Source organism: Urocampus carinirostris, chromosome 2, assembly GCF_059441175.1.
Source record: "Urocampus carinirostris isolate Australia breed hairy pipefish chromosome 2, RoL_Ucar_1.0, whole genome shotgun sequence".
NCBI lineage: Eukaryota > Metazoa > Chordata > Actinopteri > Syngnathiformes > Syngnathidae > Urocampus > Urocampus carinirostris.
This window is the reverse complement of record NC_142350.1, coordinates 45,679,672-45,699,866: the sequence shown is the minus strand read 5'-3', so window position 1 is coordinate 45,699,866 and position 20,195 is coordinate 45,679,672. Positions and strand designations below refer to the sequence as shown.

General features: G+C 39.3%; 1 protein-coding gene across 1 annotated transcript in view; it reads left to right on the top strand.

Annotated features, from left to right (window-relative positions):
- The window catches only part of tmem145 (transmembrane protein 145), a 48,973-nt gene extending 29,227 nt beyond the window's left edge, over positions 1 to 19,746 (top strand). Inside the window, exons 9-15 of the mRNA XM_088326731.1 lie at positions 463 to 543; positions 1,559 to 1,637; positions 6,495 to 6,588; positions 10,271 to 10,443; positions 11,648 to 11,768; positions 13,539 to 13,727; positions 15,691 to 19,746. Of these exons, the coding sequence (XP_088182857.1) occupies positions 463 to 543; positions 1,559 to 1,637; positions 6,495 to 6,588; positions 10,271 to 10,443; positions 11,648 to 11,768; positions 13,539 to 13,727; positions 15,691 to 15,939 (986 nt within the window). The 3' untranslated portion in view covers positions 15,940 to 19,746. The remainder of the gene's footprint in view (positions 1 to 462; positions 544 to 1,558; positions 1,638 to 6,494; positions 6,589 to 10,270; positions 10,444 to 11,647; positions 11,769 to 13,538; positions 13,728 to 15,690) is intronic.
- The last annotated feature ends 449 nt before the right edge of the window (positions 19,747 to 20,195 follow it).

Sequence of the window (20,195 nt, the reverse complement as noted above, 5' to 3'; positions counted from 1 at the left end):
TGGACAGTGGGGTATTCCCTAGCAAGATCAGACACTCGCACACCTCCTTCATATTTTGCTATTATTTTTTTCTTAAATGCAATAGTTGTACGCACTACTTTTCTTTTTTCACCTGTAGCAACTTTGCTGCTTGCACTGACTTTCTTCGGAGGCATAATTAGGTGCTAAAACACTTGGTACATCTATATTAAAAGCGAAAGCAAAACGAAGCACGTCCGCACGCGATAACAGTTGGTCACGAAAAGAGCGATCTACACCCGTACGGCGCTCAGCATCGCACCCTAGCGTACGCACTCACGCATTACCGGCGTTCGAACTCCGTTTTTTGACCGAACAGCGAAGCAAGAATTTCTCAAAATTTTTGGTCGGACTCCGATTTGTTCGAACTGAGAGGCGTTCGAAAACCGAGGTTCCACTGTATTTAATTTAACATATTTTCTTCCGTTCTTTTCCCATTGGAAGTGCTCAGCCTGCTGTTCCACTGCATCTATTGGGGCCTTTACGCTCGGGATGGTGTCGGCAATGGAAGTTTGAAATTACTTGGTGAGTTTTTGCTCAAAATCTGACCGTGTTGGATGAAAAATGGGTAGTCCAAAATGATAAAGTGCATTTGAAAAAAAAAAGGATAACAACGGCATTGTTTACAATAATCTTTTAAAAGTTGCTAGATTCTGTGGTGTACTTTAGTTCCTAGTAGTTTTAATTATCAAATGTGAAAGTACATGAATTTTCTTTCTAAATTCACCTCTTTTTGTATTATTTATGGTTAGGTATTTAATGCCACCCCCCTCGAATTTGTTTTTTACAAAGAATACATAGCAAAATAAGAAAAGTATATTTTTAAATATAAATACAACTAAATTACAAACAAAAAGGGTACACAAATGTTTTTTACAACTACATTTTTCTTTTTTTCATTATGAATATTTTTTCGTTCACTTATGTAAAAAAAATGTTCTCGTTTTACACATATAAACTTTAAGTTGTCTTTTAATTTCACTTTTTGGTATTTTATTATGTATTTGTCATTTTTAAAATGTATTTTTACTGTTCTTCCCCCGAATGTTTGCCTATCGAGAAAGAAAATGTTTTTTATCTTTTTTTTTTGTTATTTTACTTCTATTTATTTGATTTGTTGCTTTGTATTTTATTCATCTATTGTCTTTTTACTTTTTTGCCAAGTGCTTGAACTCTGATGTTGGAAAGTCCTGTTTTTTAAAAAAAACTGCCCAAAATAATACATGGTAAAATCCCAAAAGTATTTTTTGAACATGTAAAAAAAAAACAATAAATGATTGAAAATACAAATATAAAATGTAGGATCATTTACTTTTTATTTTCTTTTTAATTTAGCTGTAAATGTTATTTTCCAAGTATTTTTATTTTTTCTTTTATAATTTGTTTTGTTGTATTTCACTATATTTTCTAGATTTTTCTTATATGTGTTTTTTTCCTCATTGTTTTTTTTTCTTGCAACATGTGCGTAATTGTGTGCTCCTTATGTATGTCTATATGTTTCCCCTTTTTAGTCCCGTTTCTCTTCTTTATATCTTTGCAGGGAAGTTACTCTTCTCACTCAGTTTCCTGGTCTTCTTGCTTATGCTCATCCTGCTAGGCAAAGGTTTCACTGTCACCAGGTAAGTTTGCCACGCTTTTTGAAGATACTTTGTTTCACTTGCCCGTAGTATCCTCTCAGATCCAGAAGTCCCGGATTACAGCACTCTCACGGCTTCCCACGGCTATGCACGTTTCATGTAATATTTACCAGACTGGAAGTCAAGTTTCAGATTTCTTCAAGAGAAACCGCTCACATTTATAATTCACAAAGTTCAAATGTGAGCTCAGCAGTCCACTTTTGAGCCTTAATTGCCTCTTTGCCCTTAATCCCAATGTAGTTTTTTTTTTCTCTTGTTCAACATGTGTACTTCCATGTATCAGATATACTTTATTGTCATTCTTGTACACATGTATACAGAACGAAATGTCGATACATCTGACCCGCACCGTTTCCTCAAATATACAGATATAAATATGTAGTATTGAGTTGGAGTATTGAAAAGGGATTTTATGTACAACAGTGCAAAAAAATAAAAAAATTGTAGAGTGAAACACGCAAGTGGGGGGTCATATAATGTACAAATATATATATATATATATATATATATATGGATGTGCAATGGTAGGTAAATAATTATAGCTATGAGTACTGTACAGTAGTGCAAAGAGTGCAAGAGGACCAGCTGAACAGATGTGCAAAATGGGCAGTCAGGTAAACATCTCACTATACAATAACAATGGAGTACGGTAGAGCAGAGGAGAACAGATGTGCAAAAGGAGTGGCTAGGTACAAGAGAACTGCCAGTAGTGCAAGGACAAAAAAACAAAACAAACAGATGTACAGATTAGCAGCTGGGTAGGCTTGCTATGTGTGTGATTGCCCGTTTAACAGTCTAATGGCCAGGGGGAGAAAGCTGTTGCAGAACTTGGTGGTCCTGCACCGCAAACTGCAGTACCTCTTCCCAGAGGCTAGCAGAGTGAAAAGTCCATGATGGGGGTGAGAGGGGTCCCTAATGATGTTTTTGGCTCGGGATAGGCAGCGCTTCTGGCCAATGTCCTGAATGGAGGGGAGAGAAGTCCCGATGATTTTCTCTGCTGTCCTCACACTACTCCAGTCGGAGGCACTGCAGCCTCCATACCACACAGAGATACAGTTAGTCAGGATGCTCTCTATGGTGCTTCTGTAGAATGTGATGAGGGTGGGTGGGGCAGGTGGGCTCTCCTCATCCTCCGCAGGAAGTACAGGCGCTGCTGTGCCCTCTTCACCAGTGATGCAGTGTTCACAGACCAGGTGAGTTTGTCTGTAATGTTCACCTCTAGGAACTTGGTGCTGCTGTCCACCTCCACAGCCTTGTTGTTGATGAGAAGTGGGGCATGGTTGGGCTGGTTTTTCCTGATGTAGACAATGATCTCTTTAGTTTTGTCAACATTCAGGACCAGGCTGTTGACTCTGCACCAGCCCACCAGCTGCTCCACCTCCTCTCTGTAGGCCAGGTCGTTGTCGTCCCTGATGAGGCCCACCACTGTTGTGTCGTCCGCAAACTTCACAATGTGGTTTGTGGCTGACCTAGGGACGCAGTCGTATGTCATCAGGGTGAACAGCAGGGGGCTCAGGACACAGCCTTGGGGGGAGCCCGTGCTGAGGGTGATGACATTGGAGATGTTCTGACCAAGCCGCACTGACTGGGGTCTGTCAGTGAGGAAGTCCAGCAGCCAGTTACGCAGAGGGGTGTTGAAGCCCAGGCGTCTCCGTTTGTCTACCAGGTGTTGTGGGATGATGGTGTTGAAAGCTGAACTGAAGTCCAGGAACAGCATCCGCACATGGGTGTTCTTCTCCTCTAGGTGTGTCAGGCTCAGGTGAAGAGCAGAGGAGATGGCATCCTTGGTGGAGCGGTTTGTCCGGTAGGCAAACTGAAAGGGGTCAAGTGAGGAGAGGAGACTGGAGGTGATGTGCTCTTTAACAAGTCTCTCAAAGCACTTCATTATGATAGGAGTCAGTGCAACGGGCCGCTTGTCGTTCCTTGATGAGATCTGGGGGTTTTTTGCACTGGGATGATGGTGGCAATCTTGAAGCATTATGGTACCGTGGCTTGGTCTAGAGAGGTGTTGAAAATGTCTGTTAGGACACAAGCCAGCTGATTGGCGCACTCCCTAAGGACCCGCCCTGGAATGTTGTCATGGCCTGGAGCCTTCCGTGTGTTGACCCTTTTCAGGGTCTTCCTCACATCAGTTGAGTCCAGGAGGAGTGCTCTTTCTTCCTGATGTGGAACTGCTTTCACTGCAGGGGAGCCATTTTGTGCCTCAAACTTCCCAAAGAAGTTGTTGAGGTCATTCAGGTAGTCCATGCCAGTGTCCCCTACTGGGGGGGTGGTTGGCTTGTAGCTGGTGATGGCCTGAATGCCTTTCCACATATCCCTGGTGTTGTGCTGAGGAAAAAGTCCTGGATTTTTTGACTGTGTGATCGCTTTGCTAGTCTGATAGTACGGTTCAGATTGTCCCTCACTGATCTCAGTGCCTCCTCATCACCAGATTTAAAGGCAAGGTGCCGTGCCTTTAGCAATTTGCGTATCTCAGCAGTCATCCAGGGCTTCTGATTGGCACGGGTGCAGATGGTTTTGGTGTTGCTGATGTCTTCTGCGCATTTACTGATGTAGGCTGACGCATACATGGCGTACTCATCTATGCTTATTTTGTTGTTATAGGTGGCAGCCTATTTAAACATGTCCCAATCTGTGCATTCAAAGCAGTCCTGTAGTGCCTCCATTGCCCCCTCAGTCCACACCCTCACCTGCTTCATTGTAGGTTTTTCTCTGTTCAGCTTGTATGCAGGAATTAGCATAACAGAGAGGTGGTCTAATGGCCCAAGGTGGGGGCGGGGGCTGCTCTGTATGCTCCTTTGATATTTGTATAGGCCAAGTCCTATCTCTTGTAGCAAAGTCGACATGCTGGTGGAAATGCGGGAGAACTGTTTTCATGTCAGCCTGATTAAAGTCCCCAGCAACGATGAAAATGCCTCCGGTGTAAGCATGCTGCAGTTCACTTACAGTTCGGTAGAGAACGTCCATTGCCTCCTTTGTATTAGCGCTGGGGGGCACGTACACAGCAGTAATGATAGTAGAGGTAAACTCCCTGGGGAGGTTGAAGGGTCTGCAAATCACCATCAAAAGTTCAATGTCCCGTGAGCAGTGATTCGATATTATCCCAGCATTTTTACACCAGTTGTTGTTGGTATAAATGCATAGTCCGCCTCCCCTGCTCTTACCGGTGAGTTTGCTGCTCCTATCAGCACGGAATACAGTTAGCCCCTCAATGCTAACAGCGTCAGCCGGGAAGGATGAGTTTAACCATGTCTCCGTCAGAATTATAGCGCAGCAGTTCGTCATCTCGCGGTTGGATGTTAGTTCCAGTTGTAGATGGTCCAGTTTATTGTCCAGAGAGCGAATGTTGGAGAGGAAAATGGATGGGAGAGGCGTTTTGAAGGGTTTAGCCTTTAGCCTAGCTTCCTCCTTTGGTCACATCGCCTTCTCTTGCCTCTCTGCTCCGTAGGCCGCTGGGTCTTGTTGGCGTAGCACTCCGAGGCTATGTAAACACTCAGTGGTCGTAGCGACGGGCACTTGATTTCTGGATGATTGCATCACAAGCAAAAACCTGCGATCATATACTAATCTGCGGTTTAAGTTGACTGTGTCCGCCGTCAAAAACAGAGACCAAAATGTCCAAAACTGTAGCGAGCTGATGTAGCCGCCGCCGAACAGGGCGCAGCCATCTTAAAACTTGCTACTTTGAGATTCCTATTTTGTGGCATCAGTTTATTGCAGGTTGAAAAATATTTTGCGATCCATTATCATCATTTGTTTATTGCTGCAATTGGGGATCAGCGGATCACTCTTTTGTTTGGCCTGGCAGCTTTTCTTTTGCAGTCTTGTCTACCCAAAATGTAACAACACTCATTTGGCTCTGATGCATTATCCCCGATCGCATTTGCTGCAAGCCAGGACCACCAGAGTGCACTTTTGTTGGACTTTGGTTTTTTTTTCATTACCGTATTTCCACCTAAAATGAACTGCACTCGTGCGGCCGCCCAATCCCATATTGGTGCAAGCAGGACCGACAGAAGGCACTTTTTGTTCAGAGGCGTGCCATTCTGGCCTGCATAAAATGAGCTGCACTGTTTTCGCCACAATCTTATCCCGTCAACTATTGCTAAGATCAGGGGGCCAAGGGAGAAAATTTGTGCCAATTATGATAGCTCGTTTTCTCCGTTCTTTCTGCCCAAAATGAACTGCTCCTGTGTGGGTGGGATCCATTATTCCCATTTGAATTCTGCTGATACCTTTAACATACCACGTTTGTGGTTCAGGTTGCTTAAACGGGCCACTGTGCACCACTTAAAATAAACTGCATTGTATGTGCACTGTGGCCATGATCTATTATCCCCAGTCAACTATTGCTGAGATCAGTTGGCCAAAAGCAAATTTATCCCATGCTTGACAGGCTTTTTTTAAGTTCTTTCTGCGTAAAATGAACTGGACCCATGCAGCTGCGATCCATTGTCCCCATTCGGCCAGCAGAGAGCATGTTTTCAGATTTTCGTGTCTTGCAAGCCCCCGTTCAGGTCCCCATCAATAATCGAGGGATTACAGTATTCAAAATGTTGGGGATGCGCAGTCTGTCTTTTTTTACTTGTAACCAATAAAATGCTGCCTCTGAGAACCACTAAGGAAGAAAAAAAAACACAACATCCATGTTTTTTTGTTTGTGGTTTTATTTGAATCTTTCTAAAAAGTCATGTCGGCTGATTAAATATTATAGCGTCGTGCCAAGTGACTTATTATCAGGTCTTTATTTCTATTGCGCCAGTGACTGTGACATAATATCTGGCTGTTATTACTCTTGAATTCCTACTAAATGTCTTTATGTTTCTCTCTTCGTATCAGGGCACGGATCAGCCATAGCGGCTCGATCAAGCTGAGCATCTACATGACTGTCTACACAATCACCTATGTCATCCTCTTCATTTATGAAGCCGAGGTACGCGCGCACACACACACACATATGTATGTATACTATATTTACCATTATCACGCCTGAATGTACAGACTCCGAAACATACGCGAATACAATGAGTTTTGTTTATAGTTTTTGTTTTGTTTTTTGTTGCACTTCTGCATCTGCCTATGCATAATGTGTGTCTTAATTAAGAACCAACGTGTTACTTTTCCGTACTAGATGTACACAAAATGTACATATTTTAATGTTTGAACTCTTTGAGAAAGTCTTTGCTGCAACAAATTTGCTTCACATTAGCCAATATAAGGGACCTCTGCAATCATATTTGGCCTAACATTATGTTTGTCTGATGTATTTCCATACGAATTGATATAATAATTTTCATAGCTACAAATATGGACATTTGGGATAAGGCCACCTTTTGTAGTGTTTAGAGGTGCACACCCATATTCATCTTTATAATGTTATGGTGCTCGTAACAATACTTTGTCGCTATAGTTATTACTGCAACAGTAAGTATTGATCCTTTAGGTAAAGATCTAGTCTCTCCAACACCACTTTTTATGGCGACGTTAACTCAAGCTGTATAATATTATAATAATTGTAAACAAAAAATTGTCACTTTGAGTCACAGCAGTTTATCTTCCTTGTATTATAGTACTCTTTTTCGGTTTCACTATTCACTAAACAATACAGCAACATCTAGTAGTATAATATTACACATTGTCCTTTTAAAAATGTGTTTGGGTATCAGGATCACTTTCCAGAAGAAGGATTTTATCGGTATCGGTAGGAAAAAGTTATCCTGCATCCTAATCAAAAGCATTTCAATCCATTTTAATCTGGAAAATGGATTTCTCCCGCAGTGGGGAATTGAGTTTCGACCTTGACCATGAAGCAAAGTCACATTACCTTCTCGTTTGAGAAAGTAGGTTTGTCTTTCTTCAAGTCTCCCAAACGGGGCGACCAGTCACCTCATTAGCATGCAAGCGCTCTGCAGACTCGCCGTGACATCGTCACCCTGGTTTATTATGCAGCGTTTCGTTCCGGCGTTTTCAGCGTGAAATTTCCCGGCTGCGTATGAAACGCTCCAGGGAGGTTTGCTAAAAATAAGCTTGGCTCGGGATCTTCGGATGAGCCGTCGAGGGAAAATGCATTAGGGACCAACGCTTCAATGTCACCCAGAAATGTGGGGGCCGTCCCAAAAGCCTAGAAAGCTACATTCGATTTGATTTTTTTTTTTTTTTTTTTAACTTTTAAATGTGTTATTTCATTCATTTGTCGAAAAGAATATTTATGTGCAATATATCATTGAAACTAAATGAAAAGAAGATGAGTTATTTATATCATATAATTTATATTTGATACGAACAATAGTTTTTAAAATGAACAAATGAATTTCATTTGTTATCTTTTGTCCTTTCCAATCCGTGTTTTTTTGCAAATATTGTATGAGAGGGGACAATGGCTCACTGAGTAGACCTAAATCAGTTTTTATCATATTTCTTAAATATATATTTTGCTATTTTTGCTCTAAAAAGCCTAAAGAGTGTTTATACCATATATATATATATATATTATAAACTTTTAATAGTCTTAATGATTGATTAATTATGGCCATGCAGAAATTTTATTTTAATCATATTTATTTTATATACTGAATATTTGGTTCAATTATTTTCAACTAGAAATCTTTTTTTATATATAAATAATTTTCATTAATTGTCTTAATCATGGATTGATTCGGCCAAGCAACCTTTTTGTTTTTATCATATTTCTTGAAAACACAAGCATAATGACCCTATGGTGCTCAAAAATGATAGTGTTTGATTCAAAAGTTATTTACAAAGTCACAAATAAATGGTTAAAAACAACAATAAAACCGTCTAACTAGGAAACATAAACTAAACCTAAAAAAGCAGGATAGACCAGAAAATAAGTCAGTATTGATGGTGGGAAGCCAAGGTGGAAAATGAAAATGACGCGACCACGGGCTTTGTCCTTACGAAGGCCTTGGGTAATGAGGGACAGGTAATTGGTGATTAGACACACTTGTCCTAATTCCAATCCATTAGGCACCTTCTGGTGGAAAGGGCCGCTCCAGACCCCAACATAACCTACCTCTGAAGGGCCTTATACCAGATGACGGAAAAGTAAAAAACTTTTACAGAGGCTGCAACAACAGGACAGCTGAAGGTCCCTGCTGGAACATAAGGGCCGCGGGCTTCTCGCAACCGAAGCGGGGAGCCAAAAGGACCGGGGACTCTTCTCGCAGTTGGGGCAGGGAGCCAAAGTGACCGGGGACTCTCTTCGCAGCTGGCGCGGGGAGACGAAGCGGCCGGGCACTCTCTTCGCAAGCCGGCGCGAGGAACCGAAGTGGCCTGGGACTCTCTTCGCAACCGGCGCGGGGAGCCGAAACAGCCGGGGACTCTCCTCGTAGCCGGAGCGAGGAGCCGAAACGGCAGGGAATTCCGCTCGCAGTCGGGGCGCGGAGCTGAAACGGCCTGGGACTCTCCTCGCAGTCGGGACAAGGAGCCGTAATAGCCAGGGATTCAATTCGCAGCTACGACGAGGAGAGTGCGCATCCGGGGGCTCTCCTCGCAACCCGTTGCTACCCCCTTGGCCCTTTATGGTCGGGTCATTTTTATATTCATTGTCATTTGTCCAGACCTACAAATGCCTGGGTGTGCAGCTGGACAATAAACTGGACTGGACTGCCAACACAGAAGCTCTATGCAGGAAAGGTCAAAGCCGACTGTACTTCCTCAGAAGGCTGGCTCCGTTTTACATCTGCAAAAAGCTTCTGCAAATGTTCTATGAGACTGTTGTGGCAAGCGCCCTCTTCTATGCGGCAGCGTGTTGGGGAGGCAGCGCCGAGAAAAAGGATGCCTCTCGTCTTAATAAACTGGTGAGGAAAGTGGACTCTGTTGTGGGCACAGAGCTGGACAGCCTGCCAACAGTAGCTGAGAGACAGGCACTGAAAAAGCTGCGGCAAATCATGGACAATTCATCACATCCACTACACAGCATCACCTCCAAACTGAAGAGCAGCTTCAGCGACAGACTGCTGTCACAGTCTTGTTCCACGGACAGACTGAGGAGATCATTTCTTCCTCCTGCCATGAGGCTCTTTAACTCCACCCGGGGGAGTAAAAGCCCACATTAAACCACACCCACACATTTGCTTATCACCCTATTTTTATTACAGTGTGTATTTTATGTAGCGCTATTTAAATACTCTATATCAACACGTTACATTGGATATTTATGTATTATATTCCTTTTCCTTTATTATTATTTTATTTTCAACACAAGAATACTGCTGGAAGTGGGAATTTCCCTACGGGGATGAATAAAGTATATCTATCTATCTACCTACCTAATCGTCATTTTCAAGTTGATTCCTGATTTGTGAGGTTTGTTTTCTGGTTCACACGGTTTTATTGTTTTGCACCATTTGTTTGTTACTTATCTGTGATTAAATACAATTATTTTTGAGCACTTTACCCTGCTTCCTGCATTTGGGTCCACCAAAAACCACAATTTTTACCTTTAAAGCTTTTAAACTGACAATTTTTTGGCATACAATATTTCTTCAGATATTTTTGTCAAATCATTGAAATGAATCATATATTTTGATTTCAATTTTTTCATGATGGTCAATTTCAATCTTTTTGGATGTCGTTTTGATGTTTTCCCCCAGTTTTTTGACCCGGGAGAGGTCCTGTATGCCTACGACAGCCCAGCGGGCTACGGTCTGATGGGCCTGCAGCTCCTGGCCTACGTTTGGTTCTGCTACGCCGTTCTGGTCTCGCTCAAGCACTACCCCGAAAAGCAGCCCTTCTACGTACCCTTCTTTACCACTTATACGCTGTGGTGAGTTTTCGGCACACCAGGGAAATAAAACTGGCTCTCGTTCATCAGCGGGAAAAATCTTTTCTTTGAATTATTCATGCACTTGAGAGGAAAATGTATTTGAATTGTCTAGGGAGCATGTTTGAAGTTGACCTTCTGCCTGTTGGCTTTGCACCTCAATCTTTTTTTATTTAATGAATATTTCAAAAATTGTTAGAAATTGTCTTATTATTCTAAGGCTAATTCCTGATCTATAACCGACAACGAGGGCAAAGTAAAATCTCTGAAAACCCGAAATGTTGGGCAGACTATTTTTTTTTTCTTTTTCCACTTTGCTTTGTCATAATTTCCTAATTTTGATTGCATTATTTTGTATTACTTTTGTATATTTTTCATTTTCTTGCTTTTTTATATTTTTTTCATTTGTATGTGTTTTTAATTAAAAATTGGATTTTAGATGTGGATTTTGGGGGGATTTTCTAAAAGATTTTTCTTTTAATTTGTATTCGTTATTTTTTACTTATGTTTTGTTAAAAAAAAATTCCTTAATGCATTTTTAAAATATTTAAATATTTTAGATTAATGTTTTTACTTTATTTTTTGAATTGTATTTTAATTTATTTGATTCTTCATATTTTTATTTTATCTATGTCTATTTTCACATTTTTATTTTTAGGGTGTTTTATTTATTTGTCTTTTAAATGTTCTTTATTTTCATGGATAAGTTATTTTTAGATTAATGTTAATATTTTTTCTGTCTATTTTTATGTGTATTTTACTTTAAAAAAAAAAATTAAGACCAAGTGTAAACTTTTGTTGTTCTGGAGAGGGATAGGTGCCATCGAGCTGTATTTACCAGACACCAAAGGAAATGGTGCCCATACAACCGTAGTGGTTAAGGATCCACATTTTGATATGTTTTTGTTTTTTCGATATGTTTTCAAATACAAATATTTTTAATCTTTTTTTATTTCATACATTTTTATTTTTCATATTTTTAGTTTTAATATTTTTATATTTGATTTGTCATTTATTAGATTGTTTTGTGGGGTTTTGTTTTATAGATTTTTTTGTTTTTTATTTCATGTTTTTACATTTTCAAATCTTTTTGTTTTGAAGACGTGTTTTTATATGTTTTATATGTATTTTTTATATTTGTATTCTTTTTTTTTTTTTAATTTATATATTTTTGTATCTCAAATTTTTCCATGTGTTTTTTTTATAGGTTCTTTGCTGTGCCAGTGATGGCCCTGATCGCCAACTTCGGCATCCCCCGTTGGGCTCGGGAGAAGATCGTCAACGGCATACAGCTCGGCATTCACCTTTACGCCCACATCGTCTTCTTGGTTTATACTATTTTATCCTCTAGGAAAGCAAATATTGGCACTGATTAACTCCATTTTCCCCTCCAAGTAGTTTCTGATTACGCGACAGAGCGAGTTCGGCCGACGCGGCGTCACACGGCGCGACGCGAGAAAAGGCGGCGGGTGTGATCGGGCTACCCCTGTAACTGGGGGGAGCCCGCTCATCCGACGACCCCAGTAGCGCGGCGCGACAACAGGCGGCCGTTCGCGCGCGGCGAGCGAAAGGCGGCGGACGTGCGCTGGACCCCCGTAACTGTGTCGGTGTCGTGCGTATCGCGCCCGAAAGTACCCGCGCTGCGGGTTAGGGGCTCGCTCGCGGCGGCGATCAAACGGCACCCGCGGTAAAAACCCTGTCGTGAATTTGTCTCCGATCGTCCCGGGCGGACGTAAAATCGCCCAGCTTTACGACTCTTAGCGGTGGATCACTCGGCTGAAGAACGCAGCTAGCTGCGAGAACTAATGTGATTTGCAGCTGCGATTGGCTGGCAACCAGTTATGGGTGTCCCCTGCCCACTGCCCGGAGATGGCTGGGATGGGCACCAGCCCCCCCGCGACCCTAATAAGGATAAGCGGTGCAGATAATGAGATGAGATGAGATTTTATTTATTTATTTTTTTTTTGAAGGGGCGTCGCTGCTTCGCAGATTTTCACTTTTTGCGGGTGGTTTTAGTCCCCATTAACCCAGTAACTGAGGTCTTTTTGTACCAGGAAAATATAAAGCCGCATAGCTAACCTAAGTTCTCTTGCAGCCATCATGTTCAATAATGATACGTAACCATGGTCTTCTTACAACCGTGAGTGTAGTAAATCCAGGAGAGTAAAATATTTACAAATACAGAATAGTAAAAAATGTTTTCTCTATGCTGTAGTGCAACCCAACGTGTGATTCACATTCATCTTTTTCGGCCAATTGCAGGCTTTTTTTCGCCCCTTTAGCCTATTTAAAATTAGTTTTACCTGGTTATATCAGTATCAGAAATTATTTTCCCCCCATTTTATTAACACTCCACTTATTGAAACATAAATATTTTGTTTGTTTGTTGTACATGATTCAATTGTTTGTTTGTTTGTACATGATTCAGATTGAATCGTTTCTTGTACATGATTCAATTGTTTGTTTGTTTGTACATGATTCAAATTGAATCGTTTCTCCGGCGCCGTCACGAATGGCAGCCACTCCAGCAGCTCCCGTGTTATTTTCGATTGTTCTCAGTTATTTTCGATTGTTCTCAGCTTAGGGATGCTGCTGGAAAAGTGAATTTCCCTTCGGGGATGAATAAAGTATCTATCTATCTATCTATCTATCTATCTATCTATGCGAGCCTGTAAATGATAAAAAGGATCCGCCCCCTTTACCTCCGAATAATTTTAGCCAATAGTGACTGATTCAAATGATGATTGACACATTGGTTAGGAAATGAAACCCCGATATATAAATCCCAGCATACACGCGGACTACTTCGCCTTCGGGGTAAAATCTAGTCGGTGACTGCTTGCCTTAGTTGCAAGACTTTGCGACTTAATATTGATCCATATATAAGGCGCACTGTACAGGTATTATAAGGCGCATGGTCAGCTTTTGAAAAAAAATAAAGGCTTTTAGGTGCGCCTTATAGTGCTGAAAATACGGTAATCAATCTATAGGTGTGGAAATGGGTTTATATTAGTCTCAAAATCTATTTGGAGCAGTAAAGACTCCTCCGCATCACTCAATAAATAATATATATCTTTTTTTTTCCGTTCCTCCCCCAGGCGATAACACGACCGTCGGCGGCCAACAAGAACTTCCCGTACCACGTTCGCACATCTCAAATCGGCATCTTGCTGTCCAGTCCCAAAGCAGGAGAGGGCGGCGAGAGCTTCCCTCATCACGCCTACGGGAACGGCTCCTTCCTGGGGGACTCACAGCCCAATTTTACCGAACTCTTCTCCATACAGTCGGTCAGTACGGAAACAACTTTTTTTCCCTCTTGAGTGATTGTTCAGTCGAAAATGGACACTCTTTTTTACTTCTTAAAGGTACATTGAGTAATATTTGACCACTAGATGGCACTGTATTGTCCAATGCGAACGAGAACCAGTGCCAAATAAGCATGGCGTAGCAGCAAGATGAAAGACAAACATGGCGGCAATTATCGATACTTGGTATGGATTCCGCTATGTAAAACAAATACACATTTTTCAACCTATGACTATTTATAAAAATTAACAATTGAATTACCTTTAATGTATTTTGGCTTATTATTCAAACCAATGCCTTTTTTCACTGAGTGACCAGTAGGAGGCACTAAATATTACACACTGTCCCCTCAAGAGTATTCTTTAACATATTCAGTTCTATCCTAGTCCAAAAAAATTGGCCTCCGTATCTATTAACTGATTTCACACACGGCCAAATAAAATCTTAAGGTCTATATCCGCCACTGAAATTTACCAGATTTTATTTTTCTCAATGTTCCCTTTTGGCATCCCATCATGATGGACCCCTCACTTAGAAAAAAGAGGTCTTTTTTTAATTGAATAAACTTTGCTTTATTGTAAAAAAACCCATATGTTCTAATTGGGGTTTTTTTCTATTCTTTTCCATCATTTTTTAATTGCCGTCCATGCCATTAACACTTAATGGGTTCCACAAATGCTTTGTTTTTGGTTTTTTACTAATTTACTGTTTTTTGTTATTGCTGTTTTAAATTTTGTGCTGTTTTTAAAAACATTTCTTTTTTTCTGTTTAAAGAACAATCTTTTAGGTGTTAGACGTCCATAGCGGGGCGGCACGGCGGCGCAGTGGTTAGCGCTTGTGTGGCACAGTTCATGTCATGGGAACCTGTCGTGGGTTCAAATCCAGCTCCAGACTTCCTGTGCGGAGTTTGTATGTTCTCCCCGTGCTTGCGTGGGTTTCCTCCGGGCACTCCGGTTTCCTCCCACGTTCCAAAAACATGCATATCAGGTGAATTGGCCGGTCCAAATTGTCCCTAGGTGTGAATGAGCGAATGAGTTGTCTGTCCCTGTCTGCCCTGCAATTGGCTGGCAACCAGTTCAGGGTGTCCCCTGCCCACTGCTTGGAGATGGCTGGGATGGGCTCCAGCAGCCCCCCACCCCCGCGACCCTAATGAGGATAAGCGGTACGGCTAATGAGATGAGATGAGACGTCCTTAGCAGTCAGTGGCACCCAATGGGTTAAAAATATTATTATTATTATTATTATTATTATTATCATCATTTTTTTAAATTTATTTTATTGTTCTGTTTCTGATGATATTTTTCTGCCAATTTTTAGGGGCTTTTTTTTTGTTTGTTTTGATAACATATTTTCTTGTTAGTTTTTTGTATTACTTCCTTTTGTGCTTTCAAACAATTTTTTTTTTGTTTTAAATGTTGACCTCTATAGCTGTCAATGCCACTCAATCGGTCAAAAATCATTATCTTCATTATTATTGTTGTTGTTATTAATTATCATTATTATTCAAATAAAATCCAATTTATTTGTAAATCACTTTTCAGGCAAAAAAATGCCACTCAAAGTGCTGTAAAAAAGCGTTGAGCATAAAACAAGACAGTAAAAATCCAGCTCCCCACCCGACAACCCAAAACACTTCATACACAGACGCACCCAATGGTGAAAAATTACAATAAAAACAAAATAAGTAGTGTTAGGGATAAAATGTGATTTATGGCAAGGCACAGACTAACTATGTGTGGAAAGGGACCTGAGGGAGGCTTATTCACACTGATGGCATGTTTCTCTGACAAATTTTAAAGGGCTTTTTGTCTTGTTTTTATTCGCATATTTTTCCTGTTTTTCAAAATATTTTTTTTAAATCAGGTTTTTTTAAATTGGTTACATCCAAGCCATCACTGGCACTCAATAGGGTAAAAAACTTTTTTTTTTTTTCATCCCTTCCAGGATCCCGTCAAGACGGTTGAAGAAACAGTACCGCAGCGTAAAGCGTCCGAAGTTCCGAGGAATCGCGAACACAAAATTATCACCACCTCACCGGCGCTGGACGAGCTAGCGTCCGTTTTGCCCTCTCTACCACCCCCCATTCCGCCTCGTCCTGTGGCCCCTCGTTCGCCCCAAGGCCCCGTAAGGCTCCCGTCCTTTACCGAATACTTTAGCATGCAGGGCGGCGCGGCATTCGGATCCAAGGCGTGAATCCGCGGTGAGTACCAATCCTAGACTTTATAAATGGAGCACACAAAAGAGAAGCAATAAAGATTCCAACACTCGAAGGACTTTTCAAAATAAGACAATAATTCCCTCCAAAGTGTTTTTTGTAAATAGCTCAAAAGAACTCCCTTTTGAGTATCAAAAGTCGTGCAAATATTTTCCACTTCAAGAAATACTTTTGGGTTCATTAGTTTGTTTATGTACATTGCGTTGTATTTATGTATTGTTACGCTTGTATTTTACTTACAATCCTACAAGCTTAGCCAGACATTGTAACAGGCATGCTTCAGCCACCTATATATGTTTCTGAAGACCCCTAGAGTTCGACGAGTAGAGGAAAACTGAGGAAACGTATGATGAAAACCTAAGACACTGATTAGCATCTTATAGTACGGATTGTACTTTAGTATTATTCTTTTAATTCTACTAACTTAGCGAGTCAACGAAAACAGGCATGTTTTCGGCCACCTATAAATATTTCTCAAGACCCATTACAGATCAACGAGGAGATGTCAAACCAAAGAAAAATGGACCGGCTGGTAATGCGGATTGTATGTTTTTTTTTTTTTGCCATCCTACAAGATTAGATAGACATTGTAGCAGGCAGGTTCTCAGTCACCTATAAATGTTTTCAAGACCTGTTGGAGTTAATGAGTAGACAAAAACCATGGGAGAAGTAGCAGCTTAAAGTACAGATTGTACTGTATGTTGGTCTTTTTATTTTATTCCTACAAGATTAGCAAGACATTGTAAGAGGCATGTTTTTGGCTACCTAGACATTGATTGACAAGTAGACAAAAACTGTGGAAAAAAAGTAGCCAATTACAGTACCGGTTGTACATTACTATTTTTCTTTTACTCCCACAAGCTTAGCTAAACATTGCGACAGGTATGATTTCGACCGCCTATAAATGTCCTCAAGACTCTTTCGAGTCAACAAGGAGAAAAAAAACTGAGGGAAAAAATAGGGGCTTCTATTTCAGATTGTACGTTGTTTTCTTTTTTTCTTATAAACCTACAAGATTTTTTTAGACATGGACACAGGCATGTTTTTGGCCACCTATAAATGTTTCTCACGGCTGGTACAGGTCAATGAGGTGAAAAATAGCGGCTTATCGTATGGATTGTACATCCGCAATTTTCGATTAATCTTATAACCTTAGCCAGACATTGTAACAGGCATGTTTTCGGCCACCTATAAATATTTCTCCAGACCTGTACAAGGACATGAAAACAATAGCATATAGTAGTACGCATTGTACGTTAGTTTTTTTCCTTTCAATCCTCCATGCTTGGCCAGACATTGTCACGGTCATGTTTTCGGCCGCCTGTAAATGTTTCTTAGGGCTCGTAAAAGTCTAGGAGTTGACAAAAACTGAGGAAAACAATAGCGGTTTGTAAAACGTTAGTTTTTTTTCTCTCAACCCTACGAGCTTAGCCAGACATTGTTACAGGCATGTTCTCAGACGCCTACAAATATTCAAAACCTGTACGAGGAGGCAAAAACAGAAGAAAAAAATTGTTGATTGTAGTCTGGATTGTACGCTAATTTTTTCCTTTCAATCCTACATGCTTGGCCAGGCAATGTAACGGGCACATTTCCGGACGCCTATAAATGTTTCTTAAGGCTCGAAAAGGTCTAGGGGTTGATGAGAAATGAAGAATTAAATAGCTTCTTGTAATACTTTTTTTTTCTTTTAATCCGACATGCTTAGCCAGCCATTGTAACAGGCATGTTCTCAGACGCCTACAAATATTCAAGACCTGTAGAAGAAGACAAAGGAACAATTCCATAAAACAGACCATAACAATTGTTTTAGGAGATTTGTTTTTAGACTAATTTGTTTATGCTCTTTTTTGTTTATTTCATGAAATATATATATATTTTTATTTTATTTTATTTTTTTATTTGTTTTCATATCGCGGAACGTTTTTAGTTTCACTTCTACCGCCTCAACAATGTCATTTAATATTTTTTCCAGCAATTTTTGAATGTATTGCGCATGACACTACTGAGTCCGCGTGGGGAAAAAAATCAGCGTGCCAAGGTTTGTATTTGTTTGTGTAATTACTGTGTATCGACGACTACGGTGTGTAGAAAAGCAACAAATGTACATTTTGTGTCCCGCATGGAGCACTTGTTTGTGATGACGTCGCTTTGCACGTGTAAATAAACAAAAAAAGTAAAAGAAAAAATATTTACAAAAATAAATTGTGTGCAGGACGAGAAAAAGGACCAAAATACCCAGATAATTAACAAGCACAAAAAAATACACAATTAACTAAGTCATGAATGAACAAAAGATACAGGAATGTGAATTAAGAAAAAAAGAATGAATAATACAAATAAAATAAATGAATTATATATTTAGAAATACCTACGTAAGCATACAATTGAATGGAATATACAATAATATAGTATATGGAATTAAGTAATAGTTATTAATCCAATGAGGGGTCAGACAGTATTTGTATAAAATAAACAATATTCACTTCTATTTAGACAATTGTATTTATTTCTACATTTATTTTTGTACACTTCATCTTATTTTTTAGGTTTGAGTTTGTTTCATATTCTATTGTACTTAAGATTGTATTAAATGGCATGTTTACTTTTATACTTTTAGTAAGGGTTAATTTTTACCCGTCACTGATTTTCAGTTATTCTTAGATTGTTTTATTATATATACAGATTTATTTTTATCCTTTTAATCCATTTGTTATCTATTTACCCTATCCATTGGTACTTTTATTCATAATCAGGTCTATGTATATGCTTTCAATATATTTTTACACTTTTAATGTACTTTTGATTATATTTGCTTGCTTCATCTTTACTTATATTGATTTTCACTTTTATTTATACTTTTTTTTTTTTTAATTTCAACATTTTTTTTTTGGTAGTTTCATATTATTTTGCTTAATTTTTACTTTAATTATACTTTTTTCAATTTCCACATTTAATTTTCTACCTTTATGTACTTTTTTTTTGTTTTTACTTTTATTGATATTCCATTGTGTTTATAATTTTAAATTAATGGAATAATATATTATTGGTTTTTGCTTCTATTTATATCATTTTATTAATTTTCACATTAATTTGTATACTTTTAATCTAGTTTTACCTTGATTGATGTTCACTTGGATATACTTTTATCATTCCCACATATATTTTTGAATACTTTTAATCCAATTAAAAATATATTTTTGCTTCATTCATCTTTACATTGATTCATATTGAGTTGTTTTTATATAACTCCAATATTTTACACATGTAATCGTTTACCTTATACTTATTTATATTCTGTGTATTAATTTGTAATGTGTCTTTTTTTTCCCATTATTTTATTGTGGGTTGTTGTTGCTCTATTTATTAATTTATCCGTGGGCATTACCCTCAGTATTAAATACAAATAACTGTAATCATTGTAGGTGAAAATTTCACATAGACGTTAACGTTACTAAACTGTTAATGAACACAATCATAACCAATATGAATACAACTTTATTTAAATACCTCAAACTTTCAATTCCGTGCGCAGAGCAATACTTGAATGGTCGTATTGTGCTTGTACGTTTTTTGTACGTTGAATATTTGTCGTTTTGCCACGAGTACACAACTGTCGAGCGGGGAAGAACTGTGCAAGGTGATCAAGTACATGCATGGTAGAAAAGAGCACTTTTTATTTTTGTCCTTAAATAGCACACAGAGCAGTCGGGAAACTGTGTCAAATATGCTGTAGAAATGACGAACTTTTGCCAAAATAAGAATTAAAATGTGTTTTACTACAATTGTGTGTTTGAATCTGTTTACGCTACTTTAGGCAACAGAATTTTTTATTGTTTTGGGAAGGAAAAGAAAGTTATTGATTTCGTATTTTCGTACAGTGATATCTTCATTCAAACAAATCAGTGTTCGATTAAAAACTGGAATTTCGATATTCGAAGGAAAAAAAAAACGGAACTTGAACAAACTGAACGTGTTTCTGAAATGAGCAGCTACTTTGGCTACACTTGCCCGGTCTGTTAGCATTATTTCGTGTGAGAGATCTTCAGTCTGACATGTTTCTGTTTAGTGTATTTTATTTCCTTTTTTTTAAACAATAATGGGTCCCAAGAAACTTAATAAGCTTGATCTCACCGTTTTCCTCCCCTTATGAGATTGGTGTACAAGAGCCATCCAACTGCTTCCCAAACATACTGTAACGGCTTTTAAATTGTTCTATATTTTACCTTTATTC